The 20,948-nt window shown below is 44.0% G+C and overlaps 1 protein-coding gene across 4 annotated transcripts; it reads right to left on the bottom strand.

The window, feature by feature from the left end:
• Nucleotides 1–812: 812 nt before the first annotated feature.
• On the bottom strand, nt 813–20,928 carry Mylip (myosin regulatory light chain interacting protein). Of its 4 annotated transcripts, none has more exons than XM_035442944.1 (7): nt 20,701–20,928; nt 19,408–19,598; nt 7,578–7,763; nt 6,054–6,251; nt 5,420–5,584; nt 4,102–4,522; nt 813–2,456 (listed from the first exon to the last, which is right to left on the bottom strand). In XM_035442944.1, exons 1-7 carry the CDS (start codon nt 20,785–20,787, stop codon nt 2,367–2,369), a joined length of 1,338 nt encoding a protein of 445 aa, XP_035298835.1. In that variant the 5' UTR covers nt 20,788–20,928; the 3' UTR covers nt 813–2,366. The 4 variants fall into 4 exon arrangements, with proteins under 4 accessions (XP_035298835.1, XP_035298836.1, XP_035298838.1 ...); XM_035442945.1 differs by lacking the exon at nt 20,701–20,928 and adding an exon at nt 19,902–20,686; XM_035442947.1 differs by lacking the exon at nt 20,701–20,928 and adding an exon at nt 19,705–19,887.
• Nucleotides 20,929–20,948: the final 20 nt, after the last annotated feature.

The following is a 20,948-nucleotide window of genomic DNA, read 5'->3' as shown; positions in this document are numbered from 1 at the left end:
GAAGCTCACTTACCCTGGGCTCTGAGCAAAGGCGGATCATATCTCCTATGCTCCACAGTGCTTCACCCTCAATACTTCCCTATGCTCCACAGTGCTTCACCCTCTATACTTTGAGAATATTATGCATGGATTTTCATGTGACTTAAATTGTGTCTTTGACTATTTTCTTTTAAAGTTTCAGGTCTCAATAACAACTTAGTTGGTGTCTAGTAAATATGTTGAGTTGAGTGAACTGAATTCCTAGAAAAAATGGGAGGCACACTCAGATCTGTCTCCCAATTTTAAAGGTATCAATTATAGACACTTTCTAATATTATTCTACCACACAAAGCATCTTCAGAAGAGATGACCACTCAGCAATGCAAAAGATGGCTAAGGCCCAGCAGTAGCCTGCAGTGGTACTGTATGATAGCAGTCCTGGATACCACAGTATACTGTTTCTGCTATGACTGAGCACTGTGAGCCACATGTGTGGCCATCGTAGGACAACTTTGCCAGGTTGTTGTTTCCTTCCACCTTTATGTGGGTTCCAGGGATTGAACTCAGGTTGCCAGGCTTGTGCAGCCAGCACTTTTACTTGGGGAACCATCATGCTACCCTCCTCCTCACCCATTTCCTCTGCTGTGCATGTCACAGCATCACGCTCACCCACCTTCTAATCTTGTAGATTCAAAAGCACAGGAGAGAGACGAGCTGGGCAAATCCTCTCAGTGAATACAAACTCCTTAAACATTTCCACATTTTCCAACCTTGAGGTGAGTGCCCACTCAACTGGAAAGTGCTTTAAATGACAATGACCATGAGAACACAAATGCTTTAAAGTCTTTATTATCCTGAATATAAAAGACAGAAGTCCTCTAGGATATAACAGAGTTTTGTTTTTTGTTTTTTTAAATGTGGAAACATTATTTTTTTTACAAGTGAAAAAATAAATACCTCTTGGAATAAAGGCTTATATGCTAATATGTGCCATAAAAAAGTAGAGTTTTAATATCTGACAAAATGTCTGTGCAAAGAAACAAATGCATAAAGACGTTACTGCTACATTAAGGCAATATGAAACGTAGACTCAGAAATCTCAGTAAAGTGACAGTGTAGGTTTCTAGCTTTTACTTAGCTAGTATTGCACCCAATGAGGTCAGCTAGGTTTTCCTGACAGCCTAGAAAACCCCCTAGCTCACTAGCTTCCAAAATGCCCACGTGGGGGGTGGAAATGTGATTAAAAATATGGAAACAGAACAAACTAACCCCACCTCTGAAAGATGCAGGGCGGGGGCAACACAATGAACATGGAAGCATTATCGACAAGAAAACAGGAACAAAGCGAAATGAAACACACATGAAAAGGACACACTATCTAGAGACCTGTGATAAGGCTGGAGAAGGTTTGATCTTCAAGCAAGGCGACACCCATGGGTGCAGCTGGAGTGAGTGCTTAGGGGAAAGTGAAGAACCGCCTGAGCACACCAGGAGCATCTCTGGCACGCTTGGTCTGTCTGTCCGTCTGTGAACTTTTCCTTTCCAATCTCCAAATATTCTACCAGCTCAAAAGCCCAGGGAGTGCTTGACGATGTCATGGAAGTCGTTTAACCAAGCTGGTAGCATTTTATCACGGAAAGGCATGGGGTGTGGGGTGTGGGGGAAAAGAAGGGCTAAGAAGTCACCCATGTTGTTACCTGTTTCCTCTCATCACACTGGTTTCAATCAGACAACATGTCAACCCTTGAGAAGTCACAGGATTGTTTCTCAATCTGCTAGCTTTCTAGTCATTCTTGCATGAGTTATAAAGACAAAAATGACATTACAATGAGGACTATTTCTTTAAGAAAAAAAAATTTCCTATTAAAAAATGTTCAGCGCTCCATGACCATACAAAAAGAACCAAGGGAACTTTTAAAACTCCTATAAAATATGCTGCCTTGGGAGAAGTTAAGGAGACATATGACATCATTTCCTAAAAGGTACCCACTGTTGGGCTATGGTGCCACTTAACTGACAAAGACAATTTTATCTACTCCTTTACTTGATCGTTTAAAAAAAAAAAAAAAAAAAACAACAACCCAAAGTTCAAGAAGGAATGTGGCTATGCCCCAGAGCTCTTCCTGTTGCCACTGGGGCTGTTGGCTTCTATTCACAGAAGAGGAGTGGTTGCAGTCTTGCTTTTCTTTTCTTCTTCCTGTCTAAAAATGTCTCATGGCAGATGGGTGTTGAGAGTGAGATATTTCCTCACAAGGTTCTTATTCTTATGGTTTACATACAATACTGCAGCTCATGGGGACCTGGCGTGTCCAGTAAGCGCAGGACGCATTAGATGACAGTCAGATTGACTCATGGGGACATGGCATGTCCATTAATGGCAGGGCACATTAGATGACTGTTAGATTGAGAAGACTGGTGTGGGTTGGCAGGTAGACGTGCTGGACATGTTCCACACGTGATCTGCAGACCGGACAAGACTGGAAAAAAAGCCAACATTGGTTAGAATGTTTGCCAGACCTGGGTCTGGGAGGTCAGCGTTGGTACCCATCACACTTGGTTTTCTAGATGCTGCCATTGTGATTTCTAAGCTCTCAATTGCTCTGTAATAGGCTTGAATGTTTACACTTTACAAGGATTAAAAATGAGTGTTTGGAAAAGACAATCACTGAAGAAAATTACATTCTCTGGCCAACTGTGTATGAGTGTGTTGTTCAGAGACCGGTGGTCAGCCTCATGTATCATTTCTTGAATGCTTTCTGCTTCTTTTTGAAAACAGGCTCTCACTGGCCTGGAGAACACTGATTAAGCTAGGCTGGCAGACAGGTGACCCCCAGGGGTCCTCCTGTCTCCATCTCCCTAGCACCCCCTCCCCCACACTTTCTTAATTACACTGGTTCTAGGGGCTGAATTCAGGTCCCTGTGCCTGGCAATGCAGAGTGTTTAATGACTCAGCCAGCTCCCCAATCCTTCTGTTAACTTCAGCTTTCCTTCCTGCTGGAGCCATATAAATAGGAGGTCACTGCACCTTTGGCCACCATGCTAGAGATGTGCCATGGATAGGCCTTGGCTCAGCTATCCTGGGGCCAACATCAGTGGGCAGATGCCCTGTGGCCAGGGGCAACAGGTCTCTGGTGGCTTCTTGGCCAGCGCACACCCTTCATCGGCCATAAGGGAGGACAGGTACAGGGTCAGGCTATGTGGGCATGAATAGATAAGTTCAAGGCTCAGAGGAGAAAGCCCTCCTTGCAGTAGCACAGCTCCTGAGTTCACTGTCCAATCCTAACAGTAGCTCTGTAACCGTAGCTTGTAAGGAGTAGGTGACCTGCAGGGCTAGGTTTACGTATACCCACATTTAGCAGAAACTTTTGAGAAGTGAAAGCAAGTGCAAAATTTACTGTAAGAGGAAATGTAAGCTGTAAGAAAGGAGACATGCTATATATGAGGTGCTTTTGTTTTTTTGGGGTGTGCAAGATAGTTTGACTTGCTAGCAGATGACAGCCAATAGAAGAGATCCCTAAAACTGTGAACAGTAATAAAGGGAAGTCAATGAGCTGGTGAGATGGCTCAGTGGGTAAGAACGCTTGCAACCAAGCCTAACAAACCAAGTTTGGTTTCCAGGACCACATGGTAGAAGGAAAGAATTGACTCCTGAAAGTTGTTCTCTGACTGACACACACACACACACACACACACACACACACACACACACACACACACACACACACGAATAAATGTTAAGTACGGAAAAAAGATAAGTTAATCACAAATAGAGCAAATAAGTCATTGGTAACAGTGATCTATGTATTCTTTAACGAGAATTTTGGGCAAATAATACATTTCTACTATGTGGTATCAGAACAAGAGGCCACCTACAACGGAAGAGGCAGGCCTGGATTCTAGTTCATGGTTTAGCTTCAAGATGCATTCATTTTGTCAGTCTGGACCTCATTTCTGAAACCAAGTGGTGACAAGAGCGTGCTGACCCACAGGTTTCTAAAGGGCACAATGGGTGAAGTCGCTGCACATAAAGACCCTTCCCAGGTGCAGAAGGCTGCTTTCCACTCTGTGTATCGTGCACCTGTTGGAGCCTTCTTAACAGACGGGAGGGCTGTGACCCCTTACCTGAAGCTGGGCAGCACAGCTCTCACAGCACACGGTGTGGCCACAGGGGCAGAAGGTAGAGTTGATCTCCTCCTCACAGCACACCATGCACAGCATGGCTTCCTTCAGCTTGCGAAGCTTCTCCTGCAGCACTCTGGTCTGCTGGCAGCTGAGGCCCTCACAGCTGCCGCAGCTCATGCTGCCGTCAGAGGACTTCAGGGGCGAGCTGGGAGGGCTCTGGTCATTTCGTGAGACAAGGTCCACAACACCGGCGTTGTACAGAGCCCTCCTGGCATGGTCATATACCTCCTTGGATGTTCTTTTAATATCAAAGACATACTTCTTACCAAGGTTAATGTTTTCATTGAGAAACAGAGATGCCAAGTGGCCCTTCAAGTCACGACTGTACTGCATCATGACGGCACTGGTGACCGTGTCACACCTGAAGATGAGAGTGAACATCTGATTTAGTATTGAAAAGCCTAACTCAGACTGTCAGATACCGTTATTAATAAAAACAGTATGCCAATAGACATTTAGTGCTCTATCTTCTAGCTTTGGAGCCTATCCTGGCACTTGCTCTGGAGACCAGGCTGGTCTCGAACTCACAGAGATCCGCCTGCCTCTGCCTCCCGAGTGCTGGGATTAAAGGAGTGCGCCACCAACGCCCGGCCTTTAACATAACAAAATTTAAAGGCTTCCTGCAAACTACATTTTTCTCTTTAATTTTTTTCTAAGTGTGAACCTGTTCACAACTCAGCCTGAAAGTGCCCTCTAGAATGTTGTTTAAAAATCTTCGTCATGGCCAGGTGTAGTGGTGCATGCCAGAAGTCCTAGCAGTCAGGAAGCTGAGACTACAGGACTGCAGTTGAGTTTGAGGCCACCCTGAGGTGTATAATGAATTTCAAATTACCTTTGGTCATGCAGTGAGATTTTTGTCTCCAAAAACACCAAGTAAAATGAAACTTAAAAAGTATCCGGAGTATGTAATGTGCGAGGGCTGAGGACAGGGACTTTCTCAGCAGAGAAAGACCTGTGCCACTGTTCTGGGAAAAGACATAGTCATAGCAGAACAGGGCCAACCACTGGGGTTATGCTGGGAGGTGGGTGTGGAAGGAAATGAGCGATAAACAGGAGAGTGTAAATGAGGCACAGGTATACACCATTCTGTGCCCATAAGGGCGCCACTAGCACTGCAAAAGGAAGGCTCAGAGTAGCTATTCCCTCATAGTCTGTAAAAGCTCATGGACTCAGGGATAGGAGAAATCCCAGCAACCTGCCAGACACCTAAACACACTAAGCTGTGACCGAAGCTCAGGAGACACATGGTGGTACATGCCTGTAGAATGCATGCGTTTCGGTGATGGCCCGGTAGAGCCCACTGGCTGCCCTGGTGCTGATCATTTTAAACAGGAGCACGATGCTGTTCCCAGACTCCTTCGTCACGGTCAAGTAGACATTCTTTCCTGACTGGGTGGCCATCTGCACCACAGGATAAGCTATCCTGAAAGGCAGGAGGAGAAAAGTGAGCCAGCTCAGAAGGGACAGTTCAGCATGATGTTGATATGCCTTTGTAGGCTGGCCATGATCAGTAGTGAACCAGACACTTAGCCTATGCTGTTCTATGATGATTCTAACTAGTTACGCTGACAGAGGACAAGCAGTGTGGCATGGTGACCGTGTTGGAGTGCCCTTGATGTGTGTGTGGGTATGCAGAAGCAGACACAGGTATTTATGGCATGAAAAATAATAATTCTGCCACATTAGTATACGTTAAGTTAGCATTTAAGGAATAATTAGTCAAGGCTTGAATGCAATTAATGAATAAATTAAAAAATGAATCACTTTATTGATAGAGGTGTCTGGTGAATTTCTGTCCATTTTCTATTTTCAGAACAAAGCAACCGATGATATACATGCTTATGATTGTGTGTGTGTGTGTGTGTGTGTGTGTTATGAAAGACTTGGGTTACCTGTTAATAGGACTGAAGTCATCTTTACAGATTGAGATGCCTTCGGGTCCAACCCCAATGAGCAGTTTCTGCCCTTCGCTGTCCCTCACAGCATGCCACTCTATGCCATAGTTCTCCATTGCTGACACAATCTGCAGAACTTGGTATTCTGCCGAAGCCTGGCTGATGCCCTCCAGCTCCTTATGCTTTGCAACAATGCTGTAGAACATTCAAAGGTGCAAATTTAGGCAGATCAGCTCATGCATTCCTCAAAGCTTATAATTTTCACTAGTGAAATATAGGGATGTGGTCATTTATGCATCACAAAAACACCAAATGGCGTATTACTATTTCACTTACTATAAAATATTTCTAAGACACTGTTCGAGAGCTCACCTATGGGGCCAGTGAGATGATTCAATGGGTAAAGGTACTTGTATTGGATCCCTGGAACACACAGATGGCAGGAAAGAACTCACTGTCATCAGCTTTCTTACACACACACACACACACACACACACACACACACACACACACACACTGTATTTTCTTGAAAAGATCTCAACAAATACTGAGAACCCACTGGTAAGCTGACAGAATTATAGAAAAATCTCTCAGCATACACACAAGACAAATGTGTAGGCTAGATCCCCTCATACATTTATCTACACAGACTTTACAAACTTCCTGATAAGCTAGCAGCACAGGGGACTGACTGATTAGATTCTTTGCAACCGAAGAAAACACAGATCTCTATTCTATGTTGTGGCAAGGCTGTTTCTCCTGTGCTCCCTGGTGATCTGGCCTCCCCATGTAGCCTTCCCTTCAGTATGGTCTGGATTAACGGCTGGCTGCTAATGAACAGAAAACCATGAAAGACCTGGCATGACTAACTTCTGAGAGAGTCATGAAGGCGGGACTCTTCTCTCTTGCTCTTGAATCATTCACATGGGGTGAGCCAGCTACCATACCATGAAAGGGCCCTGTGGTCAAGTGGCAAGGGAAGGAGACTGGCCAAGAAGCTCCAAGATTCACCTGGACCCAGAGGCCTCCCTCAGCTGGGCTTTTAGATGAGACTGACCTCTGGGGCTTGGTATGCCCTCAAGCCATAGTGGTTCCCTGTCCATGCATTCTCAGAAAATGTCTGTTGTTTTAAGCTGAGTTTGGGGTTAGCCTGTTACACAGGACTAGGTAACTGAGTGGCTAAGCTAGGCTTCTTGCTGTAATTTCTTGCTGGGATGAAGCAAACACCAATAAACATGCTAAACTTTTACTGTAGGAGATTTGCACATTTAAAAGGTCAGGCACTTTCGAGATCCTTGTTATTTATGGAACTTCATATAAGGGCATTTATCTGTGTGGGCTATTTTGTGTTGGTAAGTTCCCAAATAAAAGGCACATGGATCTTCTGAAAATGGCTGGTTAAACCTGGCGGTTGCCCGTGCTCTATCTCACAAATGACAGTTTCCTGATTCTTATCAAGTCGGTGGCAGTGAACACTCTAGGCAGCCAGAGTGCATGGCTTGCCTGGGGCGGTGGCCTTACCTGTTCAAAGTAGCACTGGAGAGCTCCTTTTCACACAGGTCCTCGTAGTTGTACTTGGCAGTATTCTGGTTGTAGTCTCCGAATTTGGTCTGGGCCAGGAGGGCACTAAGCTCCACTGCCTGCTCAGGGGAACACTGGAGGTGGCCTGCCAAGAGGGATTCTTTAATGTGCAAGAAAAAGATATGCCTGTGAAAGAAGGAGAGAATGACTGAGCTTGCTTGGATAACAAACAGTATCTAAGGCAGCCTTCTGGGCTGGGGTGTGGCTCAGGGAGAGAATGCCTGCCTGCTGGCCCACCCGCCCAACTGGGTTTTATCCCAGTGCTGTAAAAATAAAAAACAAACAAACAAACAAAAAAACCAATCAAGCTCAACTAGCTTTGCAATTTCACAATCAAGTACTTTCCTTTTTAAGCAAAGAGAGCAGGTAGAGAGGGACAGCTCAGCAGATGAGGGAGATTGCAGCCAGGGCTAAGGACCTGGGTTCTATCCCGGGGCACATACAGTGGAAGGAAACTCCCCATGGATTGTCTTTTGACCTCTACATGTGCAGCAGGGCATGCTCCCTCTTCAAATCAGTAAATAAGATTTAAATAACAGAAGCAGCAAGTTAGCATTATTATGTTTTAAAGGAAATTTAAGAGTCAATTTTTGTTTGTTTGTTTGCTTGCTTGTTTGGTTGGTTTGATTTCTTGAGAGAGGGAATCATATAGTTCAGGCTGGCCTTGAACTTGCTATGTAGCTGAGGCTGGCATTCAACTCTGGATCCTCTTGCCCCTGCAGGTTATACACAGACACAACTACTATAGTCAGCTAGAAAGCCTCTCTTATAGCAGATTCTTATCTTCAGGGACATTAAAAAAGAATGTCTCCTGAATTCTCAGACTCCTACTCCAATGTCCTCCTACCAGAGACTTCATCAGCCAGATGTTCCTGCACGTGTTGAAGCCGAGGGACAGAGAACAACCTCAGGTGCCATCCTCAGAAATACCACCCACCTCCTTTGGCAAGGGTATCTCACTGGCCCAGACAGAACCTATTAGGCTAGCCTGGTTGGCAAGTGTATGCTTGATATTTTTATTTTAATGGATTACAGGGATTGAACTCAGTGTCCTTACACTTGACAGACAAGATGTTTTCGCTGGGCCTTCTCTTCAGCCCCTGTCTCAGAGCTCTCCAGTTCTAGTCTTAACCATCTGGGCCTCCTTGGTCCTACTCACAGCCTAGAAGTGGCCAGAGTTTTTGTGACTACAGGGTTGGGTCCCTCTCTGCTCCAAATTCTGCCAGTCCACCATCCAAGCTGCTTGCTGTCATTGCTTCCAGTGAAAACACTCCATCTTTCTGCTCAAAGTCCTTCACAGAGATGCCTGAAGCCCAGGCTCCTCCACAGGCTACCTCGGGCCACGCCTCCAGTCTCTGTCCTCTGGATGGGGACCATCTCCCTATTTGAAAAACCCAGCCGTGCAGCAACCTGTCCTGATGGTCTCCTCTCCTGTCCTCTAATTTGGTCACCTTTTGATCTGCCTTGCACAGAGACCATCTATTTCTGAAATTACATTATGTAACAAGTTACCATTCAAGTTTCTTTAGCTAGCTGCACCTGGGCTCGTTTAATTGCCTCTAACATCAGAGAGCTCCATAAATGCATATAAAACACCATGTTTCTGTGTTTATTTTATATTCCAATTTCAATTTTGCTCTGTTTGACCCTACCCTAAGTACATGCAACATTAAATTCTACATTTACTACAAGGTATGCATGCCACAGAAATTCCTGAGAAAATTCACTAGTGAAGCCCCGAACCCTGTGTGAGCTTGGCTCCTCACTTTCCCAGTCCTCGATGGCTCTTCTTTCGTACCACAGCCGAGTTTGCCACTCAGGGGACTAGCATGAAAAAGGTAAGAAAAGGAGTTGGGGCAAGAGAGGTGTCAAATACGAGGAGCTGTGCAGAGAACCCCAAATGATGAGGCTGACAAGAGCCATTCTTCTTCCTTAACCAAGAAGTAGTCAACTCAATCTTTTGCATATTCAGTAATGCTAGATATTTAAAGTAATGAGACACCCTTAAATGCTTCAGTTTCTTCCAGACTCTGTAAGATACGTAGTAGCATTCAAAGAGAACAGACACAGCTTTTATTAACCCAGACATCTGGTAGTCTTTAAAGTATTTCTTCTATACTGCTAAACTGAGAAAGGGGCCCTGCTGGGGCCAAGGAATTGCCACAGAAACAAACTGCTTTTAAAATTGCTATTTTAGCTATTGTGTGGTAGCCAGTGTGGTAGCCCACACCTTTAATCACAGCACTCTGGAAACAGAAGCAGGCAGATTTCTCTGCCAGTCTGGTCTACATAGTGAGACCCTGTCTCAAAAAAAAGGGGGGGGGGGCTGGAGAGATGGCTCAGAGGTTAAGATCACTGATAGATCACTGATTGCTCTTTCAGAGGTCCTGAGTTCAATTCCCAGCAACCACATGGTGGCTCACAACCATCCGTTATGAGACCTGGTGCCCTCTTCTGGTGTGCAGATATGCATGGAAGCAGAATGTTGTATACATAATAAATAAAATCTTTTAAAAAAAAAAGTAAGGAGAAGCTATCAAAGGATGCAAGTCTAAATTCTCACAAAGCCCTGGTGTTGCTCACAGGGTAAATGGAATCTAGATGTACCTCTGCCTATTCAACCAGAGGGTATGTTTTCAGGAGCCTGTAGTCTGAATCTAATCTATGCTTACACTCAAGAAAAAATCTTGTGCCAAAAGATTTTAAGATTAGCACCACAAACTGAGCCTTCACAATTTAATTACTGTGAATGTAAAGGTCTCTTTTGACTTATTTTCCTAGCATAAAATTTGAAACTGCTTCCTGCTTTATTAAACAGTACGAAGAGCTGCCAAAGACGACTTTTCAAATTTATTCAATTTCTTTTTCCAAATTCTCTACGCCTACTTCTGGAGGGACAGTTGCCAAAAGCAAAGCAAAGAAACAGTAACTCAACGTAAACAGGTGGCTAGGAGCCTAGAGCAATGCCCAGCCTTCCCTGGAGTGGATGAGAACTGGAACAAAGGCATGGGGTGTGGGGGATGGGACACTGATGCTCTCCAGCCAGTGGGGCCTGAACTGTGTTCAGAGCTCAGCAGCAGGCACAAGCACTCCTCACTGTGCAGACCTATGCCTGCATGTTGCAGTTTACATGGCTTTATGGCCACCTTTTATTTCAAGTCAATAAAGGTTTGTCTCTGCCTGCCCCACACTGGGGTTATAGGATGGTCACGTGTCATAGTTTGTTGTTGTTAGATGGAACACAGTCTTTAATGGAAAGGAGCACACCTTATCAAAATAAATACAGCCAGAGATGGGCTTCTGGGTGACAAGGGTTTAGACACCAGTGTAAGGGAGCAGGGGTGGCCAGTGTCACCAGGTCTGATGAGCTATCACAAGACTTACCAGTGTGCTCCTCCCAAGAGGGAGGGTAGCAGTGCTCCAAAACATGTTTCCAGAAGACAATTCAGTAAGGGTTCAGGATTTGAGTGGCTTTGAGTTGGGATTCATTCTTACTACCTTCTCACCTTAACTATCTGCCATGAAACTATTCTTTTTTTAAATATGGGATGAAATGCTACAAATAATATCAAAGCAAGCAGATGTAGTCAAAGAAAGAAGTCAGGCCTGTAGAGAATATTTTTTTAAAGTATAGCTTGTAACTGGATAAGCTATCTAGTTCCATATAGATTACAACATGGAATCACACACAAAAAGCTTTGAAAAATACCGACTTTGTCTTAAGCTAATAACTACGAATATCCTATTGTCACAAGCTCATACTACATTTTCTATGTGTTCCTAGGGTTACACTTGGAAATCATTTTTTAAAGTTTTACCCTGTTATGAAGAACATGGGTATTTCTGATTTATGGGCCCAGGGTGCATTATTCTAGCTAAGTCAAGTGTTTGTATCATAGGTACAAATGAATTCACACATGATATAAAAATAGGGTGAGGGGCTGGAGAGATGATGCCTCTGTGGTTAAGAGCATTGGCAACTCTTTCAGAGGATCTGAGTTCAAGTCTCAGCATCTACATGGCTGATAACCATCTATAATTCTAGTCCCAGCGGATCTGGGAGCAACGGCACTCATGTGGTTCACAGATACAAACACTAGGCAAAACACCCATATGTAAAGTAAAAATAAAAATTTTAAAATAGGGCAAAATTTGAGATGTCAATTTTAATTTTGAAAAGGAAGCAAAATCTTTTAAAAATTGTATTTACTTACTCACTTATTGTGTATGTTTTGGTGAATGCCACAGTACATTTTTTGGAGGTCACAGGGCAACTTGTGGGAGTCAATTCTTTCCTTCTACCATGTGGGTCTCAGGGATTGAACTCATCCCAGGTTGGTGGCAAGCACCTTTATCCACTGTGCCATCTTGACGGCCACAAAGCACTTACTCTTAATACATTTTTGCTTCAAAATTCTCCAGTAATTCCTGTTTTAAAATCCATGCCTTTTCAGGGGCTGGAGAGATGGCTCAGCAATTAAGAGTTCTTGCTGCTCTTGCAGAGGACTGGGGTTTGGTTCTGTGGGCACCAAGCATGCATGTGATACACATAAATACATACATACATACATACATACATACATACATACATACAGGCAAACATTCATACATATAAAATTAAATATTTAAAATTTTAATTAAAAAATAAAATCCATGCCATGGTTCCATGTTAAGAAATAACAGGAACCATTTATCTTGAGGGTGTGTAATCAGAGGACTCCCTTATCTGAACACTGACCATCTCACAGAAAAATCCTCTAGTACTCACAAGAGAACTTTCCAGAAGCCAATTGGAAGCTCGTTGTATGGGTGAATGAGAATGACCTCCATGTTTGAATACTTGTTCCCTAGCTGGAAGAACCGTGGGCAAGGATTAGGAGGTGTAGCCTTGTTGGAGGGTGTGGTCTTTGAGGTTTCAAAAGCCTATGTCATCCCCAATTAGGGTGTGCTCAAGCTCGCTATCACTTTCTGACTCCTGCTGCTTGTAGATCAGGATGTAAGTTCTTAGAGACTGCTTTAACACCATGTCTGCCTGCCCACTGCCATGATGGTGATGGAATTGCGGAATTGAGATCCCAAACTAAATGCTTTCTTTAGTAAGCTGCCTTGGTCATGGTGTCTTGTGAGGACAACAGAAGGCAGCTAAGACAGTTACTGTTGGACACAACAACCTCTAGTAACCTTGCCAGTTACACCTTTTGAAGAGCTTTTGACAAGAACTATAAAATAACTAGATTCAGCCTCATATTCCAAATGCAAGTAATGAACACAACACGTCTTTAGAATGGCTAACTAGCTATTTTCAAAATCCTAGTTGCCAATAACTGAACCATAATTTCCCTGAAGCACATGCATGTGAAGTATTGTCTGGACTGTCATTCACCCCAGGCAGACCCCATTGCAATCAAACATCTCATCTCTGTCCAGTGAGTCACTTAACCACGTAGGCTTATTTTAAACCAAACTACAACTGCCAAGTTATATATAAAAATGGCCAAATGGAAACAGAAATTGCTATGAGAGTTTTTTGTTTCAAATCGTATAACATTCTCATAAAATAGAATCAGTTTAGATGGAGCATAGCCCTACATGTAAGCGTTAAAACCATACTGACTTGAGTAACTTTATGACTAGGGGGTAGACAAGGCTTTTCAGAACATAGTGAATAAATTCCAGAAAGAAAAAAAAAAGAATAAATTAGACCTCACCAAAATTAAAAACTCCTACTCACCAAAAGGCATGAGGAAAACAGGCAAGCCACAGGGGGAACATATATTTATAAAACTCAGATTTCACAATGAACTGGTATCCAGGATACATACGGAATGTGGACAGCTCAGCGAATGATCAAAATGGGTGACTTGGACATTTCACCAAAGGAGATGCAGGGAAGGCCAATAAACACATGAAAATCTGACAGACATCATTAATCATCAGAGAGATGCAAATTAAAACCACAACACTCTAGCACCGTGTATCCACCAGAAGGCTGGCAGGGATACGGAGACACTTGGTTTTCTTACGTTCTTTGTGGGAGTGGGAGTTCAGAACAGTACATATGTTATGGGGAAAGGTCTGGCAGTAACTCACACAACTAAACAATAGTACCATGACCCGGCTATTGTATTCTTGGGTATTTACTCAAGGAAAATGAAAACATATGTGTCTATAAGGAAAAAAAAGGCTTGTATTAGAATGTTCATAGCTTTATTCATAGGCTCATCAGTAGGACTGGATCAACAAACAGAACAGACGACTATCCAGCAGTAGAAAGAACAAAGCAGGTTGGTGTTTAGCTCAGGCTGACCTAGAGTGTTCAAGATCCTGTTCAACCCCCACCACATAACAAAGCAAAGCAAAAAGAAAACAGAGCAAATAACTAACAGCAGTAAGAGCGGACCGCAACAACAAAATTTAGGGTGGATAAAAGACAGCAGCCATAAAGCAGAGCCTACTGGATGATTCCCCTGTGCAAAAAGCTGAACAAGAACAACCAATCTAGATGGAAAACCACAGTGCTGACAGTGCCGTCACTGGGTAAGGTGGGCACTGTGGGCTGAGGGCAGAAAGATGAGGAACTTTCTAGAATGATGGATGATGCTACTCTTAATCTTGGTAGAGGTGTTGTTTAAACATGTACCAATCAAATCTCTTTAGGAGACACAATTAGGATCTTTTTATCCTATGTAAATTTCAACTAGAAAGGAAAAAGAACCAAATACAAGCAGCAAGGGATGATTGGAGGGGCTGATAAATGATTAACTAACTATATAATAAAATAGACACATTAAATTTAATAGTAGGATCTAGGGGCTACTAGAACATCACATGGGATGCTCAAGATAAAAACCCTCAACTTCCCTCCATGATTGAACTTTTTGGGAAGTTGAGGAAAATAACCTCAGGGCTTGGGTTCAGAATACCAGTGAATTAACAGTTCCAGTTATATCAAGCCATCAGGCCTACTTCATGGAAGGCTTAAAGTCAAAAAACCTGTCAGGGGCAGATGTTATCACAGAGTTACTATGTCAGGTCCCTACCAGGGCTTAAGGGGATCTTTTTCAAGCCCCAAACAGAACCACTCTGAAAGATGTTTTTCCTTGAACCCTAAAGCAGTTAAGATATGAGGACTGCCACAGGGAGGCTTCCAGCCCTGAGAGCTCACAGCCTGGGCCAGGAGAATACTGTAACTTAAAAGCACCAAGTCTGCACTTAAGAATGGCCCCACCCATGGCAATAGGTGCCTGTGTGGGCAAGCTGTCAGTCTCTGGCCTCTGCATACCCATGCGTGGACATGTGCTCCTGCACACTCACACACGTACACACATCACATCATAAAACACTCCCCCCACCAAAATGAATACATGTAATACCATTTTTAAAAACTGCTCTCTGACTATTTCATATAAATACACGGCTGAAGTTGCCCAAATGAGAGTTCCTTGTCTAAAATTAAACACCACTACAGCAATGCAAATACCCCTTAGTTTTGGCAAAAAGAACAACTTTAAGTAGGATCAGAAATTCAATTTATAATTTCCTTGGAAATAACATATATGTATGCTTTTACTTTTTTGTATAACTTTCCTGGGTCCTATTTTATAGTTTGGCAAGTAAAAACAGAGAAGAAAGTGGAGGAAAGAAAGAGAGAGACAGGGGAAAGGCAGGAGAGAGAGGAAGGCTGATTCTGCCATCCCGGGTATAGCACAAAGAACATAAAGGAGCCTATACCATAGACACATGAGTCTTCATGAGCAGACACACACATGGAGAATGCATTCACCTTTAATCATGCAAAGACAAATTATGTAAGTAACCTTTACCAACACTGACAACATTAAGAAAGACTGTGAACATGACTTATAAACTCTGGCTAGGGCCAGTCTGGCTGGTACTGAATTGATTTGAAATGACCACATCTCATTTGCTATGAGTTTGTCTGTGGCTTTGGTTCTGTGAGCTTTTTAGTTTTTGTTTGAGATTTCACTGATTTATTTATTTTAGGTGCATGAGTGTTTTGTCTTTATTTATGTATGCATGTCTGGTACCCTTAGAACCAGAAGAGGGAGTTGAATCCCTGGAAATTAAGCTGTAAAAGGTTGTGAGCCACCATGTGGGTGTTGGAAATCAAACTGGATCCTCTGCAAAAGCCACCAGTGTTCCAAACCATGGGGCCATCTCCAGCTCCCCACTCGTAAATTCTTAATTTATTGATTAACAAGGTATTAACACAGTGTACGCTCAGTAGATTCTGAGGGTACATTGCTGATCAATTTTGATGGGATTTGCATTGTTGGAGTAACTGACAATGAGCATAAGATACTGTAATGTTAGAAGCACATTAATGCTCTACAAGAAAGGTAGGTGGTATCTTGGGGAAGCAGTCTCCCAGGCATTGCTAGAGAAACATAGACCCTGCCAGCAGCGGATGGTATATCACCACTGTGGAAATAAACCTTGCACTTCCCTAACTGCCAGTTTTGAAATGGCAAAACTCATTGTGAAGAACTGAGAGCCTCGGAAAGGCAGAAGTTTCTAAGATGATTATTATTTCAGATTTACTTCCACAGCACATTAATTTGTTTCCCATCTCACTTCAACCCACAGCATGGCAATCATCTGCTGAAAATACCTGTTGCCTCCGTCTGCAAACCATGCCAGCCAGCTGAACAAGACCCCTCTATTCAAGAGCAAATGGAATAATCCGGGTAGGGTCACAAAATCTAACACTAAGCCTAAAACCAGATGAGCCCGATCTACCTACCTAAGATAGTATTTGACCCAAGCCTGAGCTCCTCTTTGAAGAAAGGCTTCTTCCTGGATCCCAGGGTCCCCCAATGGTGAGGAGGCCTTCCTGCCTGCAGCCCCCCCCCCTCAGCAGCCAGCCTGGTCTGATGCTAAGTAATATATTAATAGCCCTCCACATTAAACCTGCTCTACGACAAGCACACTGCTTAGTGGTCTGCAGAGGGCAACTTGGCCCAGTTATTTCCTTTTAATGAAATGTCCAGACACCCTCATGGCTTGCCTCAGCAAAGCCATCTCTAAGACTGAATTGTCAAAGCTGTGTTCACTCACTGCACAAACAGATCTACAGTAGAATCATAGCATTTAACATAAATATTTTATAACAAACATCAGGACATCAAAAAGTTTGTCAATGGGTTTTTTTTTTCTAATACCACACTAAAGAAAAATAGTTCTTTAGTACCATGATTACAATGTCTTAGCAGGACTTGGTGCTCTTTCAGAGGACACAAGTTCGGGTCCCAACACTTTCATGGTGGATCACAAACACCCTGTATATTCCTATCTCAGTGAGTCGAATGCCCTCTTCTACTTCCTCAAGCACCATGTGGTGCACAGGCACACATACTAATAAAATATCCACACTTAAATAATTTAAAAGATATTCAGTTGGACCTAGCACAATTTTTGACGTCCTAATTAAAGGGTACAAATGCAAATTAGATATTACTTTATGAAGATATTAAATCAGACTGGTTGTTAACCTTAGGCATTTTCTTAAAAGTTTTATATTTTTGATAACTCCACAAATTATGCAAAATTCACCAACATAACGAAGGTACTCAAAGGTTTACATGACACTACCTACCCTCCCTATCCTGCTTTCTTTATCCTGAACTGAGGTTTTGGGTAGGTTAGGCAAGCCCTTGGCCACTGAGCTGTGTTCTCAGGTGTCATTTTACCTTTTGTGTTGGCACAGGGTTTCACTAAGTTCCCCAGACTAGACTTGAACCCACACTGGAGACCAGGCACAAGAGACCTTGTCATCTTTGCTTTTCTATCTCGAAGGCACCTGGGATTACAATCCTGCTTACAGGCCCAACTTACACTCACCATTCTATGGGATTTCTAAAAAGGATGAAATCAATTGAAATTACCTACTTGAACTGGGAAGGTACATACTTTGAGTGCCATTAGCTATAAATCCCAAGAATCAAAGACAAGTGAGTCAATAACGGGGGTGGGGGGGGGTGGGGGAGGACAACGACAAAAGAAAACAAAAACAAAACAACAACAAAAAAAACAGTAGGCAATTTGATTCAAGTATTCCTTCATAAATGTTTCTTTCTTACATGAATCAAGTAGATTTGATAATAGGTACTGACCCAATTACAGGAGAGTGTAGTAGAGACTATCTCATAGTCCATCATAAAGCAAGGACACATTCTCAGCTCAAACATATTATGCAAATACCCTTCCATGACTTAAATGAAGTATTTTTCTTTCCCAAGTTTTGGCTGATTTCAAAAATAAGTTTGTATCACTAGAATTGGGTTGCACTTGGAAGCCCTGAAATCTCAGCAGCAGCATCACAATACAACTGTTTGCCAAAAAAAGAAAGGGATAGAGGGAGGGAAGAGAGAGGGAGGGAGAGAAGAAGAGATGGGGCTAGTGAGATGGCTCAGAGGGTAAAATGTTTGCTCCCAGCCTGACAGCCAGAGTGCAATCTCTGGGACCCACATAGTGGGAGGAGGGAACCAACTCCTTAAAGTTGTTCTGTCACCTCCACAGGAATACAGATGTGTGTGCAAGCACAGGCATGTACACGTACACAGTGCATACACACATACAGAGTAAAAGTTTAAAGAAAGATAGAGCCTCTTGTGACTAACAGAGACAGCTCAGCATCTATAAGCATGCTATTGCATGAATATTCGTAAGGTATTTTCAGAAACACTAAAAATTCCTTATGCCAGTTTCCTTCATAAACAAGATCTCCCCCCACTTTTAAAGTTCCACAGCAAGACAAAGGGGATATTTCAAATCCAAACGAGTGGTATTTTAAAACGTTTCCACCGTTTGTCTGGCAAATAAACAAAACACAGTATGCTGAAACCTCTCCGAGGATCCTGTTCCCCGATTATGAGTTGAAATCTACAAGATCGCATTTTTCACATGCATGGCGCTTTTCCAAGCCACAGGAGGATGGGAAACATCAGTGCTGGGACCCACAGCTTGCTGTGGTTTTAAAAGCAATCATTTCCCTTTTTCAGTATGCCACTGTAAGTCTCTTGCATTTCAATAACAAATATTAAACATCACTTTTCTATTTTAGATCATCTTTGAGAAAAGGATAACAGCCAGTTGTGAGGGAAACACATTTTGTTGTTGTTGTTTGGTCGTTTAAAGAAGGAGACCACACACTTCAGTTTCTACCATGGCTGGTGGAACTTATTTTAACAAGGAGGGAAAAAAAATCTAATGCCCAACAATCATGTTTAATATAGCTGTAGGCTGGAGTTCAGTTACAGTGGCCTTCAAAGAGTTCTTTTATTAAGTTTTCATGAAACTTAAAAAAGTTTTAAAATCTGCAGGAGGCCAGACAGAGCACTCAGCTACACACTGTAATCTGACACTAGGCTGAAGACTGACCAAGTTTAAGTAACCCAAGAGGAACTGTTTCCTGCTTTCAGTTAGAACCGTCGACAATGACCTGTAGTAACACTGCTGAGGCGGGGTTACTAGCGGGCATTAGACATAGCTGTCAGGAAGTCAGTGTTGGGGGTTTTCTTTTTGTTTGTAAGAAGTCAACTCTGCTCTCCCATTAATAATATAGAGGCGTGTATAACCAAAACAAGAGTTGGAAAACCCACCCAGGCCAACTGTGCTTTCAACGGCAAATTTAAGTATTTCCTGAACTTCCTCTTCAGGAAGTCAAATTAGCCCGGGAACATCTCTGGAAGCCCCTCCTAGGTGGAATCAGAGGTGTACTTGACACTGGTTTATTTCCGCCTCACTTTACCTTGTCTGCTCCTGTAAGATGAGATGGGGCTCCACAAAGAACTTGACTCTCAGTTTGAGCCGGTAAGGTGCCAGCCCGTCCATCTGCTGGGAGATCCGGTTTCTCAAATTCAGCCATAAGCTTTCACCTTTGCTGCCGGTGAACTGCAGCCCAAAATAATCAACTTCTATGATCCCCAATCGCCTACACACCTAAAAACAAAACCAAAGGCAGAAGATATAGGCAATGCACACATAAGGGCTCCATCTGCGTGAAGGGCAGTCACCTACTTTGACCTTGTTATAATTCCAGTCCTACCGTGTTAACATTCCAGTGGTAGAATGGAAAAACAACGTTTTAAGGTACCAGCGATGCCAAAACACAGCGCTCCAAAGGAGCCTCGGCCTTGCTTGAATATTTCTAGGGTATGGCCAATTGCACAGGGTAAGGAGTCCCCTAAAACAGACTTCACAAAAGGCTGAGAAGGAAGAACCCAAGGGTATTTTATTTCTTACTCCAATCGCTGGAATTCCTTCCACCAGCACCATCTGCACAGCTGATCTGGCAGCTTATTATCTGGGCAGTTCTAACCATCTGGATTCCAAAAACACAAACACGTTGAGGAAGCATGCCACAAGTGTCAGCTAAGCTTCACAAGTGGCTTTCCAATCAGCTCAGGTCTACAGGTCCCGAAGGCACAGTGTTTCAGGGGGATCAAATGTGCCTGCCATATCCACCATGCAAATACTGTTCAGAGCCTTAGTCACTCTAAAGAAAACACACGTGTAAAGACCACAAGCAGGAGACTGCCAGAACCGTTCCCCGCAAATTACCAAGGATACTCTGGATCCCCAGCAAGCCCGGAGTGTCAGGTGAACTCTCTTTCGGAGAAGCAGCTAGAGACATGGGCCCACCTGATTAGCTAGGGAACCCCGGGGCCCGTGACTGTCTGCAGCCACCTCATCCCGGGACGCGGGTGGCGCTGCCGGGCTTTGCGAGGACCCCACGGGCGGCATCACGCACACACCTGCGGCAGGTGTGCCTGGTCACCTTATTTAGAGAAAAGTGCCGAGGTAAGGGACAGGGTTGCAGCTCCTGGCAGTGTCCGGGTTTCCAGGCCCGGGATCCCCCCCCACCGGACGCGTCCTCTATGCCCCCCACCCCCGCCGCCCGCGGGGAGGAGGCTGGAGCCTGGCGTCCGGGGCGCGCTCCACGGGCCGCTGCTGCAACGTCGCCCGGCTCCGGAGGACCATCCCCGAGGCCCCAGGCTTCCCGGGGACAAGTGGGGATCCCCTTTCCGATCGTCCCCCTCACCTGGTTGAGACAGTCCTCGCCGTTGGCTTTTGCCTCCACCTCCACCTCCATCAGCACTGCGTCCGGCCTCGTCACATAGCACAGCATGGCTGGGGCCGCCGCCACCGCCGCTTCTTCTCGGGTGTGCGCCGCGGCTGTCGCCTCACTGCAGTAGCTCTAAGTCGCCTCCGGGCTCCGCGAGGAAGGTGAAGCGGTGCGGCCGTCTGCCCTGCACCCCACGCACCCCACGCAGCCTCCTCTCGCGTCCC

This window comes from Cricetulus griseus, chromosome 3 (assembly GCF_003668045.3).
Source record: "Cricetulus griseus strain 17A/GY chromosome 3, alternate assembly CriGri-PICRH-1.0, whole genome shotgun sequence".
Lineage (NCBI taxonomy): Eukaryota > Metazoa > Chordata > Mammalia > Rodentia > Cricetidae > Cricetulus > Cricetulus griseus.
This window is presented reverse-complemented; position numbering and strand designations above follow the sequence as displayed.